At 39.3% G+C, this 26,472-nt stretch overlaps 1 protein-coding gene across 5 annotated transcripts in view; it reads right to left on the bottom strand.

Moving 5' to 3' along the window:
• IMPG2 (interphotoreceptor matrix proteoglycan 2) overlaps positions 1-23,342 on the bottom strand; it is a 61,788-nt gene extending 38,446 nt beyond the window's left edge. The window contains exons 1-3 of one of the 5 annotated variants that reach the window (XR_008236390.1): positions 21,486-23,342; positions 19,714-19,974; positions 8,677-8,843 (exon numbers count right to left, since the gene is read on the bottom strand). Coding sequence is in view for 4 of the 5 variants with exons in the window: in XM_052795014.1 (XP_052650974.1) it covers positions 8,677-8,843; positions 19,714-19,974; positions 21,486-21,564 (507 nt within the window). In the remaining variant the exon portion in view is untranslated. The remainder of the gene's footprint in view (positions 1-8,676; positions 8,844-19,713; positions 19,975-21,485) is intronic. The other 4 variants (XM_052795014.1, XM_052795015.1, XM_052795013.1 and 1 more) reach the window with 4 other exon arrangements.
• Between the last annotated feature and the right edge of the window lie 3,130 nt (positions 23,343-26,472).

The following is a 26,472-nucleotide window of genomic DNA, read 5'->3' as shown; positions in this document are numbered from 1 at the left end:
GCCAAGGCCTAGAATAACAAACATGACACACTGTCTCCACATCTACATTTTAAAAAAAGGCATCAAATTACCAAGTTCGCATCTGGTTTTGTAGTAAACTAGCAAAGCCTAATACTGTATGATTGGCTTTGAATGACTGCCTCTGCATAGGGCAGCTGGACTATTCCTTCATTCACCTAGTTCAGGTCAGAATAGTCTCTCTTCATTGCAAATCATATCTTTTGTGAAATAAAATAGCTTTAAAGGATTACATGCTTTAAATGACTCTTTAAATGACCTGACTTTTCATCATGCTGTCTCAGATAAAACCTCCCACTGGATTCAATAGCAGCTTTGAGAAATAATGGTAAAGATTGTCATCCCTACATTTGGTTGCTACAAAATGCCGTGAAGCTATTGCAACAACAACAACAAAAAGCATGAACTGTAAATACAAATGAGTTGATAAAAGAATTATCAGTCATCCATTAAAACACACATGCCAATGCAAAGCTTGCGCAGAGATTATTATCATTGTGCAGCTTTACATCACAGGTGAAATCTTAGGTTTTACAGTAAATTCAAAAGGAAAGTATGATCTCAATACCCAATCTTCTGTTTCTTACAGTCTACAGAGGGCTGAAAAACAGATTCACACACTTTGGATCAGTCCTACAGACTGAAATATAAGACTTGTTTTTTATAATGTTAAATGGTTTGGTTTTTCTTCAACTGAAGGTGTGAAAATGAAGTATCCCCCTATTGCTAAGCTGGCATGGTCTGCAATAGTTTGTAGTGTGATTGCCTTCCTCTCTCTTAAATGTCTAATTTGCATTCCAGTCTGGGGTGGGGGCAAGCACTGACATATTTGAGTTTCATGGCAAACAGACACCTTTTCCCCCTAATTAGAAGCCAAGGGCTCTAGAGTTCTAATATTGGCTTGGTTTCTCATTTAGTACAGAACAGCCTTTGCCAAATCACCTCACCTCTCTGGCTCAGTTCTTTCATTAACAAGATGGGGTTATAAACATACATACCACACAAGGATCTGCAAGGATTAACATCTTTACCCTTTGAATACTTGAAGTGATCTATAAATAGTTCTACATAGCAGCAGCAGCAACACCAAAGCTCAGGGGAATGGCTTTTACTCAGTGAAGCTACCTCTAGCAGATGCTTTGTATAAAATTAGTTCTCTTGAAGCGAGACCTTCATAACATTATTATACCAATTCTTCTAAAGCTGGGAGCCAAGTTTTGTGTCAGTTGCACTAACGCTTGCCTTTCTCAACAGACCACAGTTAGTTTTATATAATGCAAAATTATAATGAATTAATACGAGTCCATAGCATTAAATACAGGCTACCACAATACCACAAATCACATACAGTACTGACTGGATGGATGAGCTTCTGTCAACTCATGAACTTCCAGAAAAGCAATTATACGGGATAGTCTTGTCTGATCCTGAGACACGATCATTATGCACAGAAGACAAAATATCTTGGAGATAATTCCAGGCAAGAGAAAAAGGTGGAGGAAATGTCAAGGAGATCTTAAATAATCTCATATTAGTTTAATCCCATCTGTGTAGGACTGTACCAAGCACATTTGATTTAACCCACCTGTACACATCATTTCCAACAGGAAAGTCATACCAAGAAACGATTCTGTCTTCGCCTGTCCTGATTCCCCACCATGGTATGCAGCAGAACCATGGTCTCACAGAGGCAAGGCCAAAGCACTGGGGGGAATTCAAGGAAATCGATGACAATGTCCAGAACTGAAGCTGGAGGGAAAGGCCAGGATGGAGAGCAGTGCTCTGAGGCACAGCCCTGACAGATAAGGTGAAAATATGGTCTACAGTGAGTAAGACAAGAGATAGCAGGGAACGCTTAGTGGAACAGAAATTGTTTCAACCACGTTCAACTTGAAATGAAGGCTAAAGATCCATGGAAAGGTGTCAGAAACAAGCTAAGGGTCCAGTCTGTCCAGGAGGAATTGGCTCCACAGCAGAGATGAATTCTCAACATAGAAGTGATTCTTCAGTGTGTGTTAGTGCTATCTAAAAACGAGGTGCAAAACAGGGAAAACAAGGAAGAACTACAGATTTGTAAAGAAAGGAGCTGATGAGACTGGGATGATGAGGATGAAGCATCAGTTCCGAGTTCTGCCTGGAAAGAGATGAGCACAGGCTTCATGGCTGACAGTTTCTGTGCTGTGCCAGGTGTCAAAGAAAGACTGAAAAGGAAGATTTAGGCTGGAACTGGAGGAGAGTGACCAGAGGGAATTAACACAGAAAGAGCTTAAGAGATGAAAGGGAGATGAGACAAGATTTGGAGAAGCAACTGGAGCTAATTAATCTATTTGCATATATATGGTGAAGGTTTGGGGTTTTTTCTTTTTAGGTTAGAGGAGGCTGAAACTTGCAATGCAAAAAGAAAGAGCCAAAGTCAATAGGAGACTAGTAAGTGTGGGGATAAGAAAGGGGGTGCAGGAAATCCGATATAAAGGCATCAGAAGGCAACAGAAGACATTTTTTTTGCATCCATAAGGGATAATGGGGGGTGTGAAAGAGCAGATGGAGATCTGCTTGTTTCCAGATTCAGAAGAAACTGGAGATATTCCATGCAAAGAAAAAAATGTTAAGGTATCTAAGTCAGCTATCAAAGATACTGGAAACTGTGATTAGGACATTTGATAAACAGAGAAAGACAACGGTTAGCAAGGAAGATCACAGAACAGGAAGAGGAGAGACAGCAAAAGAGGTCTTTCTGCTTCAGGAACTTTAGGGAGACAAAATCATCTACTTCATGAGGTGGTCAGAAACTACAGCACCCAGAGTAAGCGGTTACAAATGACTCACATCATTAGGGTACTACATCCCACCTTGGAACACTGCTCAGAATTCAGACAAAATAATGTATTTTACATTGCTAAATGTCCAGTTCAGCATGCTAAGGAGGTGTTTTGTTATGCTGCCCATTAAGGCATCCTAAGGCAGGGTTGCCTTCTGCCCCTTTTATCCTAATCTCTGTTGCTGAGCAGTTAGTCTGTGCTCCAAACACACCGATACAGATAGAGCTGCTGATGGGCTGAAAAGTCAATACTAAACAAAAGTAAAAATGGCCCCAAATTAACTGACCAAAAGAACAATGACAAAGTCGGTGGGCCTCTGCTTGCTTTAAGCACTTTGATGAACAGAAGGGTCACAAGAATTATCTCAGCCCACCACGACTTAACGGGATGTGTGGCAGTTAAACAGGTAAGTATGACCATCAGTACTTTAGGTTCTCTCCATCCATCAAGGAATATTATCAGACCTATTTCAAGATATCCACTGAACTCATAATTCATACAGCTCTTCGTGGTGGCACGTACTGCTAAGCTGTGCTTTGTCACCACATGGGAAGAAGCTCTATGCAGACAGAAACCAGGGTTAAGCAGCAGGCATGGCCCTGACTTGTGTCTCTTGCTCCAGCAGGAAGCTACCTCCTTACCATTATCTACATTTCCCCTGTTTGCTTAGGTCTTTTCCCTCTTTCGGAAATAAAGATTCCAAGACTGTCACAAATAACAAATGGCCAAAGGCTGGGGAATCATGGAGTTCAGAGATCCTCACGTGCCAGCAGAAACTTGGCAGCTACACAGCAATACCGGATGTATTCTACATCTTGACTGTCACTTTTTTATTCCTCTAGCCTATACACACAGCAGTCTATCTACTTGTTTTGCTGAATAAAATATGTTCTGTTTGATGGAGACATCAGTGTGGGTTAGGTTTAGAGCACACTGGCAATCAAAAGGGTATTAAACAAGAGGCTGTAAAATTGCTCAAGGTAATCATCCAAGAAAATCACCAAAACTTTTTTTCTTCCCCATAGCCAAAGCCACCTTCAAAACGTCAGCATGTGCTATAGCTAAATGTTATAATACAGTTTCTATTACAAAACAGCAGAAGTCCTATGTTCAACATGCACATGTGTCCTATTCCCTTGTTTTCTGTTATATGATGTCAGGCTAATGAAAAAAAAATGGAAAGTAAAAAAAATTTATAAACATGAATTAGTAAAGATTTTTTTTTTTTATTCCCTAGGAAGGAAGTGTATTTTTTTTTCCTCCTCTTCTAACCACTCACAGTACATTTATGGATTATATTCATAACAAGACCTGACATTGTTTCTTGTTATATGAGCATATGTACTACTAGTGAATGTGAAATCACCTGAGGCTCCACAAAAAAAAATGTAAGCAATCGAGGTATCCGCAAGGTAACTACAAGGTAAAAGGTACCAGTATCTTTCAACAGAAGCTGAATGTTTAGAGTATATTCTGCACATTGTGTTTTTTGGTTTTGTTGGTTGTTTGTTTTAAAGAACCACAGACTATATAAGGATGTGCTTGACTTTACATCTACCTTTTTAAACCTCTTGAAAATATGTTTGTTCTTACTACCACTCCACATTTTTCACACCTTCAGTTCTTTTAACTTTGTTCCTTCACAGACATTCAGTGCAGCATCTTCTGATGCAATTTGTACAAAATGTTGCTTGCAGGACAGCAGGTGTCAAAACAGTTCAACCACCTGCTCCAGAACTGCTCCATTATTTCTGTAATTTATAAAGTAAAAAAATGTGCCCAGCAGCTCTGTGGGTATCTTACGAAGAATATCATATGCCAGCTGTAAATGCTCCTGTGAACAGCATGAATTGTGCTGGTTTGGCAGCAGTGCTTCAATCTCATAGCAAGAAGTACAAGGCTCCTGGGAAATCAATAGTTACTTTTGCTTGTGTTTCTCCCCTCTTGAGTTTTTAAAAAATTTTCTCGTGCCAGTGTGAACACAGCCACAGTCACAAGGGCAAGTTTCAGCAATATCAGATTTCTAGACACACAGGTCCCAAAGTGTAGAACAACTGCATGAACAGGATCAATGAGGACATTCTATGTAATAGAGAGTTATACTCCCCCTGAAATACAGCTACACAGTAAGGAACACAAGCAGAGTTAATTTATATGAAGGAAGGTTTATATGAAGAAATATACTGCAAGCAAAACTTCCCTTTGGTCTAGAATTACCTTCTTCTTTTGCATTTCTGCCAAGATTGGAAGAGAGACGAAGGGATAACATAATGCCACACTTTGTAAATCTACTTAATATCCAAAGAAATAAGTTAGGCTAGTATTCTTCCTATGTAAAGTACTTTCATTTAACATGATCACACAGAAAGTAAAATGAAAGAATTTGGGGGAAAAAAAAAGAATACTTAAAATCATTTTTTTTATGGTTGGCATAAATCTGTTCAACTGCTCCTTCTGAAAATCTGGCAGGTGATTTGCTTTAAGAATCTAGTGAAAACTTAGTATTATATATTACTCTGTAACATGCATATATATACACACGTGTACAGGCAATCACACAGAGGCAGGCCTCAATTCTCCAAGACAACATATGGCACAAAGCTTGCTTATTACAGAGCAGCAAAAGCATTGTCTTCTGAGGCACACCTCCCATACCAGTAGAAGCCATCTGATGGCGAAAGAACAAATTCCAGCTATGTATGCCTTCACCTCCAAATTAGTCAAGTCTTTCTGACAGATTATTAGAGACTAAATAATATTTTTCCTAAAGAAAAACATATGAGAGCTGGGACCAGAGGTGGTCTAAGCTCCATCTGATATCCAGTAAGAAAGTGTGTCAAAAGCAAGAGAAATAGAATTTGTCTTTACATGAACTTAAGCGATGCTGGAGCAGACATTGCAACATCTGTAGGTGTTTGACAGTGATTACCAGGGATTAGAGGAAAGGGTAGGAAATAAAACCAGGAAGGAAGGCTAATAAAGTGTCATTTAATTACACTGCTCAAAGCAAAACCTCCATATTACAACAAAAATAGCATGAAAGCAATCATTTTGCTGAATTATTGTTTATTGAGAGCAAACCCCTTGGATTTATTTTGCCTCATTTTCAGATATGCTGACTCCTTTTGAGAGAGACAGGGAAAATTCATGGCATGCAGCACTTCTAAAAATTGAATTTCTTGTTGCTATCTACCAAAAAGTAATACAGAAAGACACTCTAGAATAAGACTGCTAGAAACTGCCAACATGCACAATACAAGAGGTGGCAGATCAATGCTAATGCAGTAATAGCCAATATATACCAGAAGAAAAGCCGAAATACTTTGATCAGCTGCAGGGTCTAAACTAAACTCTTGAAATTAACCACAGATGATTCACAGACACTGGGGAGCAGAGGAAGACTAGAAACAAGTGGTATTTAATGAGGCAGGTAATGGCCAGGCAAAGAACTACCAACAAACACAAGACATGTAACAGCCAGACAAAGAACTACTGCCAGCTGCTTTTCTACAGTGCCAGGCAGAAGTGAGTCTTCCTTTTAAGCAATTGAGAGTGTGGACTATTCACATGTATCATGCATGCACACTACAGAGTACTGTACACGCTGTGAAATGATGGCAGCCTTCTGGTGAGAAGTGCTCAGCACTTTATAGATCAAACCTAAGGAATGAAAAAAAAATATATATGGTAAGAGCTGACCGTGAACAAATGATTGAACATGCTGTAATGAGAGGAAAAAAAAAATATCCCACAAGTAAGGGAAAGGCTTAGCCATACAACTTGGTCAACTTAGTTGGTGCAAGTGGAAAGAACAAGAGGGTAGGACACAGTGCGTTAGAAAGTGCGCAGGCTGAGCCCCAGCTCTTACCACCACATTAGACTGGAGCAAGCAACTAGCAGGAGGAAAGATGTTCTTAGAAGCAGAGTCATAACCGCTGCATGTGTTTGGACTTAATGTTCTCAGAGCTGCTTTAAAGACGTTTCACACTCTGACAAGCATTTTGTGCATGAGCGCATATGAGAGAGTGAGTCAGTACTAGTTAGCAATTAAATCCACACTCTGACCTATGTATTCAAAAATACACCATCAGACCTTCTGAAGCTGGCTAACTGGGGGATGGGATAGAGTGCTCTTGCCTTCAGTCTTTGGTTCAAATTTAAATTGAGTTCAGGCTTTATTTCAAAAAAAGTCGCCTGATAGGTTCATGACATTTTACATGGAGCACAGTGGTGACAGCATTCAATCACCCTTAACACAGACTAGTCTCCCATCAAATCAGCCCAACAAGCGTCACCTTTCAACAACTGTGCTGAAAACAAACAGAAGGATGAACAGTCTTTTTCCAGAATATTGCAATGCTGAAGGGCATATATCCATCTATAGGAGAAAGAAAACCTAAATTACACATAAACCATCTGAATAAACCATCAAACATAGAGCACTTGATCTGACTCCACTATAATGCTGAAGGGCCATACCCAAAAGGGTAAAGCAGCAGTGGGAAGTTAGATGCATCATCCTGCTTCCAAGAATCATCTTGATTTCTTTTAATAAGCTCCCACTATAGATCATCTCACTGCCAGAATCTTACATTAAGCAATAATACATTCACTGTGCACATAAAAAGTTCACATGAATTTTGTCTCCACCTTTTTGCAAAGTCTTCTGAGGACAACAGTACCATCAGACATCATAAAGGCAAACTTCAGCTAGCATCCACCTGTGAAGACTAACCTGCAGGCTCAGAAAAAAGCTCCTCTCTCCATTATTCACAACAGCTTTGATACTCACATTCCCTAGTGCACATTACTAGCATAGGAGTCCATAAAAAAGCAGAAAGGAAAAATGTCAGCACATCCATACTAGCGGAATGTTACTTATTCTATGGGATCGTACATTTAAGACTTATCAAAAGTTTCATAAAACTACGCATCCATTAGCTCGCAAAAATAGAAGACATTGTAATCTTAAAGAAGATCCATAAACCACCATACATTTTAAGACAGCCTTTTATCCAGAGAATTAAGATATCTACTGTGTCTTAGATGTGTACAAAGTTAAGCACTTAATTTTAAAATTCAAACTCCTGAAAAGACATCTTCATATTTCATTTGAGATAGGCTTCTTTAGGTTAGCTTAATGCTCCTTTTATTTGCTTTAAGCTAAAATAAGCTTGCTTCAACTGAAATAACAGAAAATATACCAAGATATTAAGCAATTTTTTATTAAATTGTTTTACACTTGTACTCTGATTTTAACCTCTGCAAATCCCCATGGTGACAATGTTATCAATTGCCTTCATAGGACACCAAAGCTTTTTATATTTATAGCCACACTCATTTCAGTCAGGCTGCAGTGTACAGACATCACAAACCTACAGCGACATAAACCATCTAACAGGTAATTTTGCCATACATCTTGGTAGCATCAGAAATACAGCTCAGAACTTCCTGCTTCAAAGTGCCATTTGGACTGAAGGGATCTCCATGTGCAGTTCAGAGCAGGAAGGCTGTTACATGCCACAGGGGGCAACGCACCACAGCCTGCCTCATGCCATGCTGCCTTTTCAGACAAGGGGTCTAGACATCATCTACTCGTCAGGAACATACCTATTGAAGACTATGTTCTCTTCTTCATCATTGCTTTTCCCTCCATCAGATCAGCTACAACTTTGGTTTTGGAACTGACCCCAGGACTACAGATCCAAGAGCTGGGATACCCATGCCTGTCCATTTTAAGGGCTCCATGTGGTACCGCCTGCGATATGCCAAGCTGCATGTTGCAGTGGGACATTATGCCCCTTCTCATGAGAAAACACCAATCAGGTGCTGCACCCACCTTCACAATCAGACGCCGGTGCTCCTCAGACTGACTGAAGTTCGTGCCCATTTCAAAGACACTCATCGTTCCCTCCTCACACAGGCTCATCCAGGTGTGATATTCTTCACGCTCTGGCAGTCTATCCCAGAATGTCTTGAAGACCTCCCAGACTGTTTCCTGACACACTGAAGGCACAAGAAAGGTCTGGGGTTAGTACAACAGGAGTGCTTCCACAGCATGGGTGGCCAGGATAGTACTGTCCAAATGTTGTATGCTTTTCAGCGTATTAATATATAGAATGCAGTAACTAGACACCTACATGTAAACGTGTAAGGCATTGAAGGGACTGACAATGAAGGGTGAATCTTCCACACTCATGCTATTTCCCTCCCAGATTTTTTTAACTGAAGTAATTAATTCCTTAATTAAAGAGAAAAAGAACAGAGCAAGAGAGTGCACGCTTGTCTCCTAACAACCATCAAGAACAACAGTATTTTCACTGAGTGAAACTGCCCTTGATCAATGGGTCAAATTTTTCTAAAAATGTAGAAAACCAAAATAGTATGGCAAATGTCCTCACAGAAAACAGAGCTGAAGCTTAATTTGTAAGAATGACAGTGGCACTGATCAAAGTTTGAGATGCTCAATCAGTAACAATTCCTTTGGAGTCACCTTTACACGGAATTTTAAATAAGTCTCAGAAATTATAATTGCTTTAATAATTTGAAAAACAAGGCAGGATTATGACACAACAACATAATATGCTAAGAAATAAGTTAATCTCTAACCCTCCTGTATGTATGCACTGAGAAAGAACTGGACAACTCTGACTGAACAGTCTGCGAATTAAGGGTTAAATTGTCTTGTACTACTCCAGCTACTTTAACCTCCCAATCTTCCATGTGCTCTTTGCCAATCAGACCAGTTGGTCACATAATGCTCAAGCAAGAACCTCTCTGTGACCCAGGATAACTGGAAGAGAGGAAGATTTATAGGGTTTTCCTTGTGTCCTGGAAGAGAACAACATTAAAAGGAGAACAGCTCTAAAAATCACTCGCAGCAGATGCCAGCCTAGAGTAGTAGCAGTCAAACCTGCTTTTTGGCCTTAATCAGATTTCACTACTTATATATATACACAGCTCAGCAGAGGAATGCTTTGCATTCAGGGAAAGTCCTGACATCATAAGCAAGACCCTATAGGAGACTGATCATGAATCTATCTTTGGAAAGTAATTTTCTTCAATCAGCTTAAAAATAAGCTCCAGGCTGCCAAAACCAGTACCTTACTGCTATTTCTTCTTGATACTTTGTATTCTGAATTCCAATATTGATTAAATGTACTTGCATAAAACTTAATACATAGATCACATATGGAAACATACTTTCATTCAACCAAGAGATGGACGTTTTTCTTAAATGCAAAGGCTTTATAAATAACAACCTTGAGGAACTGTTTCACATGCAGTAGCACCCTTAAAGCTTAGCTGATTCTGGCATGCTGGATGGCACCATGCAGAAAAAGCTCTTTTCTCCCCCCCAAATTTCAGTTTATCAGAGCAGTTGAGAGCATCTCTCCATTGTGGAACTCTACAGATACACAGATATCTCTCATTTCTATGCCACACTCCTGACAGCTTTCCGACATGGAGATTAGCCTTGTAGCTCATTTGATATGTAAGACTAGAGGAGAATACAGTCCTCAAACTCTGCATTATTAACTGTCAGTTATATATATTACTGCTTTAGCACCCCTCCAGCTTCCAGGTAGTTAACTTTATCTGTAAGACACAGTAATTAGCTAAGGAGTATTGGAGATGCTTCCAATCAGTTTTGGTTATGCATCTTTACCAATCAGAAATAAATAGCCAAATTTACAAGCATCCATGCACCCTCTCACATTCCCCCTCAAGTTATGCTTTCTTCCTCAGCAGCTGACAAAGCAAACTCTTTGAGGCAGGGACCACAGTTCCATATGACCTCTGCACAGACCTCAGGCAATGAAGCCATAATCCTGCTCTGGGATTTCTGGATCCTGCTGGGGTACTAATAAGCTTCCTGAAGCAGAATGACATCTGTAGTATCCTCTCTACCATCCCACTCATAAGAGCTGGGCATCCAGGAAAAGACCAAAGTCTAGTTTCGAATCCAGAAGCCTACACTAAGGAATACCACTCGCTCTCATTTCTGTATTCTGACTAATGGGCCTTTCACTCCAGGTGCAACATTGTACAGCAACATTCCTGCAATAAGATTATTCCCTGTGGCTGGGATAAGTCTTCAGCAGACTATCAGTAAGAGTTGAAGCTATGGCAATAGCTGGCAAATACATTGCAGTGGCATTATCTAATCCTACAGTTTTCATAAGGCAACAAGCAAAGGACTGGCTTTCCAGTTGCAAGTAATAATTGGCAGTAATAATTGAAGGCAGTTTTCCTTAATGCTCTTAAATAAGTTTAATATCTTTTTTAAAATAAATGTGATGAGAGAGTGTCTTGCCTGAATACAAGCTGCTGCTGTACGAACAGTTGTCCCAATCAGCTCCCAGTAGATTAAGGATTTGTTGTGTGTCCTTTGATTTGGAATTAGACACCCCACTGAATTCCAGTCACAAAGGCTTTGTGCCATCTGTGGGCTCCAAGCCCATTAATCAGACCTAAGCTGTCAGAACAGGGTCATATTTTCTGGGGAAGGAGGAAAGGGGACACAGATAAGGAGTCACACTCTGTCCTCTCTAGCCCATATCCTATCTAGCCATTTCGACTGCGGTGAGCAGTAACAAGTTGGTGCAATTGCTTCTGTATTCAGAAGGAAAAGGCTGGCCCATTTCTTCCTCCCAAGTAGTCTGAGAGTTTGTAAGTTCTGACACACAGGAAGGGATTAAAAACTCCAGGCAAACATCTACCATGACTGCCATTTAAACACTTCTGCTAGCCTTGCCCAGGAAACTGCATCCTCAGCCATGGTGAGCTTCTTGCCACACACAGTCACCCCGCAACCTTGTTGACACACAGTCCATCTTGTCATTGTCCTGTTTATCCCAACTGAACAGTTTGTAAAGCAGGGGATTGCTTTGCAGGATAATAAATCCAGGCTGTAAGGGCTCAACCCAAGAACCATCCCAAGGCATGTTTACCTATATGGTGCTCAGGAGCAAATTCGTAGCCTGGCTAAGAAAAGGAACAATTTTGTTTCAGTCTTTCTTTCTCATATACCTTTTCAATGTTTTATAGTTCGATGAGAGTTGCCACTCCAAGCACAGAAAAAGAACAGCACAGTTTCTTCAGTGTTGTTCAAATCACACTCATGTAAAGAAAAAGACAAGCATGATTCGATCTCCCATCTCTCCTTCAGGTATGTCAAAGAGGGAGCCACTTCTTATCATGGCTTCATTGACGTGGCTACCCAGGGAACTGAAGAGACACCATCCTCACAGTGCATTCAAGTTCCCTAATAAATAGAATCATAGAATCATAGAATCATTTCGGTTGGAAAAGACCTTCAAGATCATCAAGTCCAACCATTAACCATGCCCCCTAAACCATGCCCTGGAGTACCCTGTCCACTCGCTTTTTGAATACCTCCAGGGATGGTGACTCAACCACTTCCCTGGAAATGTGATTAACCTTCTTTTAACTTGAAGGTGGAGCCCACCCTTGTGGCACGTTTTTGACTGTCTGCTGGCGAGGGAGGTTTTTCAAAGTTTCTTATCAAAAAATTCTTGAGAACTCCCATATAAGAAAAACATGTTTTTCATAACTAGATTATAAGCATTTGCTGTAGTTTAACCCCAGCCGGTAACTAAGCATCACGCAGCCGTTCACTCACTTCCCCCCCGCCCCCCTCCCCACCTCGGATCAGGGAGAGAATCAGGGAAAAAAAAGGTAAAACTCGTGGGCTGAGATAAGAACAGTTTAGTAGAACAGAAAGGACGAAACTAATAATGATAACAACAATAATAAAATGACAATAATAATAAAAGGATTGGAATATACAAAACAAGTGATGCACAATACAATTCCTCACCACGCGCCAACTAGTGACCAGTTAGTTCCTGAGCCCCACCCCCACCCAGGCCAACTCCCCCCAGTTTATATACTGGGCATGACATCACATGGTATGGAATACCCCTTTGGCCACTTTGGGTCAGCTGCCCTGGCTGTGTCCCCTCCCAGCTTCTTGTGCCCCTCCAGCCTTCTTGCTGGCTGGGCACGAGAAGCTCAAAAAGCCTTGACTTAGTCTAAACATTATTTAGCAACAACTGGAAACATCAGTGTGTTATCAACATTCTTCTCATACTGAACCCAAAACATAGCACTATACCAGCTACTAGAAAGAAAATAAACTCTATCCCAGCTGAAACTAGGACAGCATTCTGAGACTCTGTAGACAGAACCTGGAGACATAAAAATGTAAACAAAGTTAAACAGGACTTGACTGGAAGCTTCAGTAAATAATTATATTTTATTGTATAAAAATAATTCACTATCTTTCCTTTCTGACCTTCCAGCAAATTGCCAGTATCTGTGCCACATATACTATCTATATATGCTGACAACAAATGAAGCAACTTTTGACTAGTATTTAAAATAGCAACTCCTTGAAACCAAAATAAAAAATAAAAGAAAACACATCGGGAGGAGAGGAAACCAAACAAGTTTACCAGTAAACTTTTTGATTAGCAATGTAACTGAATTTTAAACATCAATTGTTTAAAATAGACAGGGAATGAGAAAAAATTGCAGCATCAGAGCTTACAACAAATTGACAGAAGCCCAACAGTTCAGTTATGACTGAAGCTGCTTGCTTAATACAATATGCTGTGTTAACAAACTCCAACTATTAAGTAAAATAAATCTGCTGTACAGGCTTTGTGTTATGATCTTTCCAGGAATTAGGTTTCTAAGACTAGCTGCAAAACCCTTAAAAACCAACCAAGCAAGCAGCCAGCCCTGCCAGTATCAGGAAGGAACTGCTGAGCAGACCCAGCAGTGCTGCCACAAGCCACCTGAATAGCAGATCAGCCCTCAGGGCATGTGAGAAGAGCCTGTCTTTATGGCTAGATCTCATGCCAAACTTTCACTAGCCTGCTATGGGGGTAGCCACAGGCACAGATACATGGGACAGCGTTAGCGATACCAGGCCCTGGAGGAGACAGGATTTGTATTGACGCCTCTTATCCCTGGGAAACAATACTGATTAAAAGCAGCATAAAATCGAGATCAACCTTTTAAGGCAGCAAGCTAAGAGCCTTGAAGGTACCCATGGGTGGGAAGGTAAGCTCCTCTAGAAAATTACTTCCTTCATCCCATGACTGCAGTAGTAACTAACTTGTATTTTAGTATTAACTGATCTCTCAGCTACTTTGCCATTTTCCTCTGAAGAATTCAAATGTTAAAAAAATGAAGGCTTATGAGATAAAGAGAGGCTCCCTGCCACATAGATGCAATCATTCCAGCTATCTAAAGGAAAGAAAACAGCTATGCAGAAGACACGTAACTGACTGACACAATCAATCAGAATTCAAACCAAAAATGCAAACCAGATGGCTTGTTCTGCAATCTTTCTCCAAAATACATTTTGCATGCACATACTACATTTTGCATGTACTCCATCCTGAAATGCCTCATAAATTAGAAGTCACTTAACTCATCATTGAGATAATCATCTTCAAGGTGAAAGAGGAAGTAGGTAGGAATAACTGAAAGATCAGCATGTTTGGCCCATGCCCTTGTGCAAACTTCCACTTGAGCAAAGTGTCATAGGCACTTAAAGTAGGCAAGGTCTTGACTTTTAAAGGCTGTAACAGGTTTCAAAGGCTGCCTCAGAAAGCTGGACATGTAGTAGAGACCATACGATTCCCAGCATATCTACTCCGGAAGCCGAAAAGCCCAGCCCTCAGGAGCTTATCTGCTTCAAATGCAGTGTTTACGCTCAAGTAATACTTAAAAATAATAGAGAATATCCTGAAAAGCTTAAGATAAATTGTGTTTCAGCCAAAAAAATTCCACATAGGCAGGCACAAGGTCTTTTCAGTCCCATAAACCTTTGGGAAGGGGTGAAAAAAAAGTTTATTTGAAACTTCCTTTCCTAAAGACTTCATCATTGTTTTCAAAACCTCCAGCTAAGATCTGTGATGAAATGATCTCTCTCTCTCTCTGAAATTCTCCTGTATGGCTACCTTTCATGGACCTGAGTAGGATACAGCACCTCTGTGGCTCCAGCTTTACCATTTAGGATGCATTTATCTCTCAAATGAGAGACAATTAACCTATTACACTCAGTCTGTGCTCAGGGATTTCTGAGGTTAACAGAAGGGGCACCACATGACAGCACTGGGCACCCAGTAGGGGGTAGGGTAGCTTTCTGGCCATTTGTGTAAGTGGGCAGTGCTGGAGTTTAATCCCAGTTAAATCCCATTAGTGCTTCTTAAGAGTTGAATCGTGTACAGTGGCTAGGAGCACTGAATCAGGCTGAATATTCTATTTTGAGGCAAAACGAGGCCAACTTCTCCTCTCTAACAATTTCTGCACAACTGAATGGCTTAATTGCAGTGGGTTTTGATAAGGACTACAGTGACAGGGAGACTGACAGACACCTAAGAGATCTTTCCTGCGAAGACTTTGTTAGCACTTGCTAAACATATTAATGTACACATGTGCAGAGAAACCACTTCATCTATTGCTGAAACGCTGCTGTGTGTGGCCTATAACATAGCAGCCCTTAAACAATATGTACAACAAACCAGGATTTTAAATTAAAATAGTTGAATGTGAATTAGCTAATCCACATGACAGATTTTTTCTTTGAACACTAATGTACTAAACTCTAGCACATAAACTATTCTCACCAGTAATATTTCAGGAACTACAAAGGAGTGTCTTTCATGGGAAAAGTCAAGCTTCTTAGAAGCATATGCTGACATCTAAAAATAAATGTACAGGGAGACAGAACTAGACCTTCTACAAATAAACTTCAGAAATTTATTGGCTGAGTATGAGCTATGCATAATATGTGCCAGGGATGAGGGGGAAACAAGGAGAAAAGGCTCACTCAGCCAGACACTTTATTTATTGTATGCTTCTTTATAGCCAGGTACTTCTTACGACTTTTGACTGTTAGCTTTTATCATTATTCAGCAAGATTTGAACAATTTGTAATATTTAGGATTTCAGCATCAAATTGAAACTTCACTCTTAACTCTGTCCATGTGCAGAACATAACATCATTATTTCTAATGCTTCAGTAAATAGATTTGAAGTGACCAAGAAAGGGAAAAATGAGAAAGCTCAGTGCTATGCCCAAGATTACCAAATCTAGGGATTATAATCATGCATAGAACTTCACTCCTGAGAAATACCTTTTATTCTTTCCAGAGTTCCAAAATGTCCTTGTCTCTCATCAGCTGTGACACACTAGAATATGGTCTACTTCCTAGAATATGGTCTACTTCCTTCTTTGGTCAGTATCTTTAAACACCATGTTTAGAATTTCAGCATCATCTGAAGCTCTGGCTGACCAAAACGGTTCTAGTGGAAAGACTATCGGATTTACTCATGTGAAAAGAAGATGTACTCACTCAGAAGCATACACTGAATTGTTTAAGATACTGGATCACAGCAGCAAAAAATGCAAACAGAATTTAGGAAAGGTAGCCACTGGAGTAATTACATCTCAGAGGTGTCAAAGAGCAGCAGTATTAACTCTGAGCCATGGTGTCAAAATCCAGCAGGCAATTAACAGACGTAGGATAGGGAAATGGTGCAAGCCATGCTACCTTGCAATCCTTATCTTGTTTCTGTTTTACTGGCTAATTCAACTTCCAAGTCTACTACAATCCTCAGCCATCTACCGGCAATTTACACCAAAGGAAATGGACAGATTCACTAAATTGTCTACATAAAGTGACTGGTCATGACAGACTTTTGGTCTGAGTGGGTATGGCTATTTTTCTTATAATAATTTTTATTTAACAGGGGCTTGGGCTACCATCTATCTCCCTGTCAGCAGTAAAGAACATCATTACTCATAATCAACATTACCATATACAGCACACTCACTATCTGAAATCGCACTATTAGTTTTCCACAAAATATGTTTTGTGAAATCTCCAGTTGCCCATTGGACACACTTTGTGTTCATAACAATGGTCCAGCTATGAACCACCACTAGATTTACGTGACTTTTCCAGCAGCAACCATAACATTACTACCATTTAAAAGGACTTGTGTTAAGAACACTCTATAAGACCCAACCCATAGGCCTACAGTACCCAATCTGTAAGCATCTATGACTGACTTCCATCTCCATATTCTAAGAAATGAAATACAAAGCCAGCCAACAGCAGCAACCTCCATATACAGCTACAGGAGATGCAGAGACTACATCATACTGGGGAGTACAGAGACAGTCATAATCCCAGCTTCATCTCAAAAGAGACTGAAAATAATATCTTCTGCTAATACAAAACTCAGTTTGTTCTGCAATGTGATTGACTGTAGGAATAAATCAGCACTTTGGAAATCTGCCTTCTAGACTGCAGATGTAGAGAAACAAGTACAAATCCACCCCTATTCTTGGCTGGTACTTGTGATTACTACAGTAATAATAACAACCACCACTGAATAATCATACCATTGCTTAGACTTTCATATGCTGAAGGGTGCTACTGTTTTAGAAAATACTGATTTTTCTCCAGATCCCTGTATTTTGCCGACATTTAAATTTTTTTAACGATTTATTATGTATTTATCATATGTCTTTATCTTGTATCTTTCTAAGGCTAAAAAAAATCCAGATATTGCAGTCTGAAGAAAACAAAAAAGGTGTACACTGTTAAGCCTACAGCTATATGACATAAGTACTTGCTTAAAGCCTATGACAGAAATGTTCGTCAGTCACTGACATTAATAGAGGCTTTAGCAAGCTAGTGAAAGTAAATAAAACTAGGAGCTACAGTAGATAATTATATTCTCACCTGTTTCCTTTTAAGGTAAATATAAATGAAACAAACAATCTTGATAATCAGCACACGCAAACCTTTTCTGGTTTTTTAGCAGGCTCTTACAACAAAACAGTAATCAACATTTCCTTCCATGGTAGTGGCACTGTTTATTGCTGATAGTAAAGTAAAACTAAGTAAAGAATAGACTGTATTGAAACCATCCTTTCCAGAGAAAATATGGGATATTAAAGTCATTCCTTACTTCAACAGATACAGAATAAAAAGAAGATTCAAAAAATGCAGACTGAGATTGAAAAATCAACCAGTTCCGTGTACCTTTGTATTTATTCCCTTGTGGGATCAGTTATTTTTCTAATCACTTATAGTAGCTGTTCTCTGAGTGCTAAACAGTGACCATACTCTTTCCTTGGACTATTTTGTTGACTCTGCAGAGACAAGAAAGTCCATCTCACTGTTTTATCACTGTGGTGATTCAGCTAGCTAGTAAAAACATGGTTTCAAGAAAAAAGTGTTATATAATTCAGTAACACTCAACAGCATCATCAACTCCCACTTACCTCTGGTGCATTTACTCAGGAAGTGATTAACTAGACATCACCAAATACTCATGGTGCAGTGCGTTGCTGCTAACAGAATGAAGATGACAAGTTGCTTGAACCAGACCTTGCTCGACTTGCTGCTAATTGAAGTCACCTCTGCTACTTGCAGAGATCTTTTTCAAAAGTTTTAAGTTAAAAGTGCTAAGGGTGGTCATAGCATCTCTGCTCAAGAAATCCTTGTGGATTGTGGAAGCTGTAAGTCCAGTAGGACAGCAGATGGACTAGGTGGATTTTTGGTTCAGCCTAGGATCATTAAGTTCTAAATATGCTTTTACAACCTAATTTACAGATTTTCCTTCTTTATTATCACTCACACTTTTGCTTACGTGGTATTGCCCTTACATACCCCTACCACAGATAACTGAGGGGTGACTGCACATCGTATGTGTTCATTTTGAGCAAAACAAAGAGCAGTTGAGTGTTACTTAGTAGACATAAAAAAGAAGCTTGCAAAGCATGTCGAACTGTCTACATGATCATCAATGTTGACATCCCTCATAAGCTGGGCACAATTCATATTTAAATGAGGCTCTGATGCCATATAATTCCACTTTATTTTCCAAATACATTCTTTATGTTTATTTTATGCAGACACTCAGCAACTCCTGGTTTTAATTGTTCTTCACTGCTCTAAGTGAATAAATTGAGTTACCAGTGGGAGTTTCTTCTATAGGCAATCAAAAAAATCTCATTAAACATGAGTCTCTGAACACCCTTCCTTCTCCTTTAAGTGACAGCAGCTCTTTCCCATTTCACTAATTATGCATAAACATGTTAAGACACTATGAATTGTTTGAATGCTACAGAGACACACAAATACCAGAAGGTGCTGCATGACCTCAATGCCTCATTCCAATGTTGTTAGACAGAAGGCTTTAAAATACATCATATTGCTGTAATATTTCATCACATGAAAGAAGCTGTTACTGGGAATATTTCAGCTTTTCAGAGAAAGCTCTGTCACACCAATTTCTACATCTTGAAAGAAAAGCTTCATGTCTATTATACTACAGCCTGATACAGAGATTGGCTTTCTAGACAGACTATACTACACTTTGCACAACCAGCCATAGTCAAAAGTCACATGGCTGAGACATCAATGTCTCAGACTTGACTCTCTTCTGAAAGATCCCTCAGTGAATTCTGCTAGCACCTGCAGAACACTAAATAAAAACAACAATCTCTGTCATTTAGCTAGCCTGTACATAGCACCTGTTTTTCTTAGCATTCAAGTTGTTCTGTAAGAAAGGATTAGTAATTATTAAACGCTAACTGTGGTTTCAGGGACTGAGAGTTTTTATATGAAAACCAGAGTAACCAGAAGGGGTTTTTTTTAGCTCAGAACAGCTCTCATAAGGAAGATTACCACAGAAAACTAAGTTTCTTGGGTAATAATGTATTTCATATGGCCTGGTATTTATTATGTTTAAAAGCTTCATCTATTTTTTTTTTTATAAATGTTCTTATCAACTCATGAGGCATACAATCACTTACCTCTGAGCCTGAAATACTTCAGATGGTTGGCAATAGCCTGCTCAACAGATTCATCAGGGCAGATCTTAACTCCGCTAGGAAACAGAATGGACCGCTTCCTTCGTAACAGCAAATTCTTGTTGACCGGTTCAGCCTCCACGATGCCATTAAGCTTTTTCAACTCAGGAGGCAGAGAAGGGTTTGCCAACTGCCAGCCACTGAGCTGAGGTGTTGGTGAACCATCTTTAGCCTGTCCTCCTTCTGTAGCTGAATAACCTTCTGCTGTAAAATTAAAACCACACATAAATTTCTCAGATGAGATAGTGATGCAATTGTACGTATCTTAATGCCATTGCTGTGGTCTCTGAAGGACATAACCTGTATGTCTGTATGACCGTACTATTACAAACAACCTTAAGCTCTTTACAGCATCCCATCAAATGGTAACACAGCCTAAAGCTCTAACCCTTTGAATGGTAATGCTTTGTATTTAACTTCCTTTCTGTGATTTGGCTTAAGTCAATGGGACTATATTTGTGAATAAACATGTATTTAGAAGTTTTCAGGGCCAGAAATGAAATAAGTAATTAATTAAGAACTCCCCTTATTCCATACTTTCTTTCCACAAGAAACATTTCATAGAATCACAGAATCGTTTAGGTTGGAAAAGACCTTTAAGATCGAGTCCAACCGTCAAACCCACCACCACCATGCCCACTAAACCACGTCCTGAAGGGCCACGTCTACATGTTTTTTTAACACCTCCAGGGATGGTGACTCCACCACTTCCCTTGGCAGCCTGTTCCAATGCCTGACACAACCTTTTCAGTAAAGAAATTTTTCTATCCCTTGCAAAAAGAAAGCTGCTTGAACTGACAGCTAGCAAGTACACCTTTTACCACCATGAGATAGGTCCCTACCTGACTGGAGCAGGAAAAAAAAGAAAAAAAAAACCAGAAAAAAGGGCTCATCAGGTTTAGTCTTTTTTAAAATTCCCTCTTATGTTAGTTGTTCCACATCACTCGAGAGGAAACTTTACAGCTGAGGGGAGAATGTGTCTATTTGGTTTCAGTTTGACAGTCTAACTCTCTATCCTCCACAGTCAGCAGTCAACTGATCTGAAATTAGTTAATTCAACTTTCTTCTTTCACTTTTTCCCCAGAAAACATGCCTGAAGAAGAACCACTATGAATCATTTATTAGAGAAAGAATAGTAATAAGTGTATGGCATTTTTCATCCCACAGATTATGAGCTTATTCTGCAACTTCAAAGTCAATAGCACCTTTGACTTTGATGACTGAAAGATGAAGAACGTGGTTATTTTGATCGTATATTAATAGTCAGCTCTAGTGCAGAAGACCACCACCAGATGGTACATCAGAGTGAGAACATCGAAAAAGGTCACTAACGCAAAAAGCCCAATTGTTACCCAAACTGACACATCTTCATTGTCCATAAGCAGAAGACAGAACCTCACTTTTTAAGGTTGAATACAAAATTACTAAACAAAAAAGCACCAAGTAAAAAACTTATTAGTATTTAATGTCTCTCAAAGTTGGAAAAACTTACCTCCTGTAGCTACAATCTACACTCAAAACAACATAGATGTACAGTAATACCTCCTGGAAATCACTCTAAGTATTCCATATTTACACTGGTATCATGGCACAGATTTGACCAAACATTTCTCTGTATTAGTCCCCTTTGTTATAATTAGAGAGGTATTTTTATTTCTTCACACTGCCATGGATAAACTTTGAAAACAAGAATATAAATAAGATTTCTGCATTACCTGCAACTATTTGAAGATTGCCTTTAATCATTCCCAAAACCGGAAGGCAAAGAAAGATTTTCCAAATGAAGCCAAACATAATTTTTTGTGTCAAAAAAACCAAGATGCAAGGGGAAAAAAAAAAAATAAAAGAAAATCCCTTTTAGCAAAAGAGCTGTTGTCTTTAACGTATCCTTGAACCAACCAAGAGCATTACCCTTCTTGAAAGTATCTTGATGTCACATATAATTATCTTTGGAAAAAACAGGTAGAAAAAGTCAACCAAGACGTCCTGGGAATGTTCTTTTCAAAGACAGTATTCCGCTTTAGTGAAGAAACAAGAAAAGGTGATGGAAGTAAACTCCTTGGAGCTAGCAGATGGACTGAGACAATTTTTTAATTTTAATCTGGCCAGCTAAGCTCTTTACCAGAGCTTGTCATACCATTAACAGACAGTCCAAACAAGGACAGCACCTTTCACATTTAATTAACCACGTTTTTTCATCTGCCTTTCAATTTCTGCGCTTTTTAAAAATCATGCTGACCACAAAAAAGTCAGAGTGAGCACACTAGTCTCCAGCGGAAAGTCTCAGTGTACAAATTGTACAAATATACGTATCTAAAAATGCACTGACTCGCTTAAACACCAACGCGTATCTAGATAACATCGAAGCAACCTTTCTGTAGGACTGTTTCTTCTGGTGACAGAGCTAATACAGCCCTACTGCCCAAGTCTGTGCTAAAGGAGAAAATCTTGTGCTGTTACACCACTGTCCCTTGCATGCCAGAAGTGGTGCTTCCCCCAGAGATAAAGCCAGGGCAAGCTGTGATTCTTTCACCTCTCTTCAGGTATTATCTGACATGAGCAGTAGGAACAAATTAGTACAGATACCTGACGAGATGATCAGCTAAGAACTGCAGAAAGGACAGAGTGCAGAAAAGCAGCAGCACTCTCAGCTTCCCCTCCTGCCCAGGGTCAGCTCATTGTGGAAACGTGTATGGAAGCTATTCTGCAATGGCAGACTGCATTGATCACTATGAAAACCCCATGAGGGCTGTCTCCTGGGTGGCATTACTCAGGACTTGCTGGTTACTGCGTTCAGATCAACCTGAGCAAACTGCTGGTTTGTCTGAAATGACTATCTTTGGTAGTGGTTTTGCGTAAATATTTCAAAGCCGGATTCCCAAGGCTTCCCAGATGACAGTCTGCAGAGCATTTGCACAGAGCTCCTTACGTATACAGTACTGACTCCTCGCTTCTAGTTGCTCTCCTGAACTCCCAGCAATTCAGATAACACTGTTAATTCCTGATACTACCCAGAGGACACTCACAGGAATCAAATAAAACCACGTGTTTTTAGGCGCTGTCTTCTGACATCTAACAGACTCTAGTTGATATTTTTCAAAGTAACAACATATTTTCCTTGGATTTTTTTTTCCACACAACTACTAAATTACTCTTTAAGTTAAACCACTGAGCTGCTCTAACGCCCCCAGTTTTCCCAGAATCAGACATTTTGGATCTATCAAACCAGCACTGATCACCTACACTAGCTCTGTCAAGCTAACTACAATACTGGCAGCAGCACCAAGTACAGTACACCACACTGGAGCTGTAAATTGAACGGTCCTGATGATACGAGGCACAGGAACAACATTGCACTGGTACCCATAAACTGTTTCAAAGTCCTATTCAGCATCTCTAGGTAGACAGAGCAACCTTTGAGGCTAGCTTGGGCACCTTTATTACAATCCTGGATTCAACAACAAAGACCAGCCTTTTTTTTAATCCTCTGCAGAGGCTGGTGCTTTCCATGTCATGAATGTTTTTGCTTGTATTACCCTGCAAAAATGCAACTGAACCAAGATTAGAAATATTATACATGCTTATAAAGGCAAAAGCTAACTTACCTCAAGAATGCATGACAACTAATCCTTTTAGAGAAAATTCTCAGAATACACGTGCTTCAGTAAGAGTATGAAACCCCATTAAAAGTCTTCCTGAGAGTCTTCCGATTTACGGCGTTCCTGTTTTTTTCATCAGCAAAGTACTCAAAGGCACTCAGAATGTGAATAGTATAAAAACTACCTGCTTTATACTTCTGTCAAAATTTGTTTTCTATGGTATGGCTATGTCAGCTTCTGTGTGAATAAAATATTTTAAACATTTAAATTAAGTTTTATTAATATTAGTTCAAGCTATCAATTTTAAATTCAACACTGATTTCAGCACTGAAATTTAGATTTGCAACAGCTGAACATCTCCTATATTTTTGGTAGCAAAAGGCATAACTAAAAGCACAACCATAATTTAAAGTTTTCTAAAACAAACAAAACAACTCTTGCAATAGATTTCCAAAATAACCTTGGAAAATTAACTCCTCCCTTGATTTGATTAAAGCCTTTACAGTAATACTTTGCATCAGAAGATGCAGACAAATTGCGACTCCTCAAAAGTATGCAGGAAAAGTATATTCTTGCTGGGAAAAAAAAGGGAAGTATAATCCTAGTGACGTAACACGCCAAGGTCACATCAGTACCTCCAAAAATAAAAAGACAATTTTCTGACAAGTTTTATTTCTGAAAAGAAAGGATACGCACTTTAATATAGCAAATGTGATTAGCTGAATTATAGTTCTCTACAAGGTAATGGTCACTGAAATTCTGCTACAGCACGCATACTGTTCTAAATAATTTCATTGTTTTTCAAATGCAATTTATTCAAAAAAGCTAAATCCACTCATCTGTAACTAAAAAAATGCAAAATAAAGGTACACTTTAATGAAAATGCCTCTAATGAAGAGCCACATGATGGCAGACATTCCCTATCTCCAAGCTCACGTGGCTTAATACCAAGATTATAAATTGTCTCCTGTGACCGGACTACACCAACTGACTTTATGGCATTTGACAGGATTCACCAACAAAATTCCCAATCAGTTTAGCTGAGACAATTAGGTTAGGCAAAACCTTTTCACTTGTTCAGTTTCTGTGGTTGCTATTGCCAAACATTTCACCGTTAGCACTTTTTGCTTGTGCTCCTGAAGAGAGCTCTGGTGAACCGTCTCCCAGGAATAAGCAAGGTCTGAGGCAGTTTAGCCTTCCAGCTGCGCAAATTTAGGCCACCACAGCCTGTCATACTGCCACCTCTTCCATCATGTAGTAAAGTATTCGGAGCAGAAAAATCAGGAAGTGAGGTCAACCAAATTAATCTAACACTTCATTATCTACTCTGTCCATGTAATGTAAACCTATTCTCAGCATCCCTCCTTTTCTGAACTGTTGATCAGGTAAGTATCTCTTACCTTGTTCAACAGTCAAAGATGATCCCGGTGCCTGTGCTTCATCTTCGAACAGTGTTTCCAACTTCAACTTGGTTGGACAGAATTATTGTTGTTGGTCTTGGTTTTACTCGACCATTAATGGAAACATTTTTAATCCTGAGACCTTTCAAGTCTCATTCTACAATTCCTGCTTTTTCATCTAGAAACCAGTCTTTGGGGGGGGGGGTGGTGGTGTGGTGTTTGCCAGAAGAAATATTCTGCTTCCCTGTCATAATAAAGATAAAAATGTTACTACTATGGCTTTTAAGTTTTTATTATTTTGTAAGGTGTAGTACTTACTGAGTACTGCAAGCTCATTTCAGGGTCAAATTCTAGGAGTCAAGTCCCACAAAAGGACAGATGGAATGCAGTGAATCTATGCCTGCAATTCTAGATGAAAAACACAGCAGTCCACAGACACTTAAAAAAGCACACTTGCAGTTTCATGATTCCATTCTCCAGTTCTTGATGAAAACTAGGGATTTTTGTATTTTTCCTGGAAGATTTACTTCCTACAGGTTATTTCTCTTCCACCGTGTTTCTTGTGTCAACCGTGCCAACAGTACCTTAAATGATCTCCATGACTCAGATTTCTTCAAAGAAGCCAGTTTCTGGTCCCACACAGTTAGAATGTAGCAGTTTCTTTTAAAGAAACCAATAGCTACAGTTAACACTTTGAGTACAGTTAATTGCCTTGAAACCAAAATTAAGACAGGGTAGGGTAAAGAGCCTTACAAAGATTGGTTTGCTTTTAAGTATCATAGCACTCCACCATTTCAGTTAAACAGGAGTTAATACAGGAAGTGGAGATGCAGGAGATGTGCCAAAAGGTCCCTGAGTCAGTCTGGTGCCTTATGTATGCTAAAAGTTATCTTTCGGGAGTTCTAGCAACTAAAAAGGAAGCACAAAGGTATCTGGAGTGTAACTTTATCCACAGACACTTCCTAGCATTCACCACGTAATCGTTAAATGCAAATGGCTGGAATGGGGTGGGTTGCAGCTGGTGGTCCCAGGCGTTTCCCAGGCTAGTCATTCAGGCTGTCAAGACTGTTAACCCAACTACAGAAAACAACTGTAAGGCTCTTGAGTCAAAAAGCAGCTTTGCTTGCCACAAGAAGCTGTGAACTAACTGCATGTCTTTATACAGACTAGAGAACAAATAATCACTTTGATACAAGTTTGGGTTAAGAGACACACACTGTGTATAGACCTTCAAAGCAGTAAGATGGCCTATCTTATGCTTAGCTCACTGGCTATTTGTGGCAGCTGGGAAAAGAATGGTAACAATCACATTCAGCAACTTCTGGAGATAATTTTAATATCAAATGTATTGGCATTCTCACAGCACATATCTAACAAATCTACAAAGGCAATCCTTTAATGTTATAAAACCAATTTAGAAAAGTTTATACATGACTTTTACTTTTAAATATCTATAAACCAGTCAATCTAAAAAAGAACAAATTATTTTATGATAAAAACTAGCTTTACCATAAGAAAAAGCCCAAACTATTTTTCATAAGGGAACACTGAAAATATTCATAAATTTAAAAGGTGTAGAGAAAGGGCACACATTTCCGCATTTTATCTATCTTACACAGATTATCCCTGTAAGTAATGCTGATGATGTGATTTAGGTGATGAAAGCCACAAAAACTCTGGGATGAGGGAGACAGATGTTGGTT

Source organism: Harpia harpyja, chromosome 8 (genome assembly GCF_026419915.1).
Source record: "Harpia harpyja isolate bHarHar1 chromosome 8, bHarHar1 primary haplotype, whole genome shotgun sequence".
Taxonomy (NCBI): domain Eukaryota; kingdom Metazoa; phylum Chordata; class Aves; order Accipitriformes; family Accipitridae; genus Harpia; species Harpia harpyja.
The sequence above is the reverse complement of the archived record's forward strand: the minus strand, read 5'-3'. Positions and strand labels throughout refer to the sequence as shown.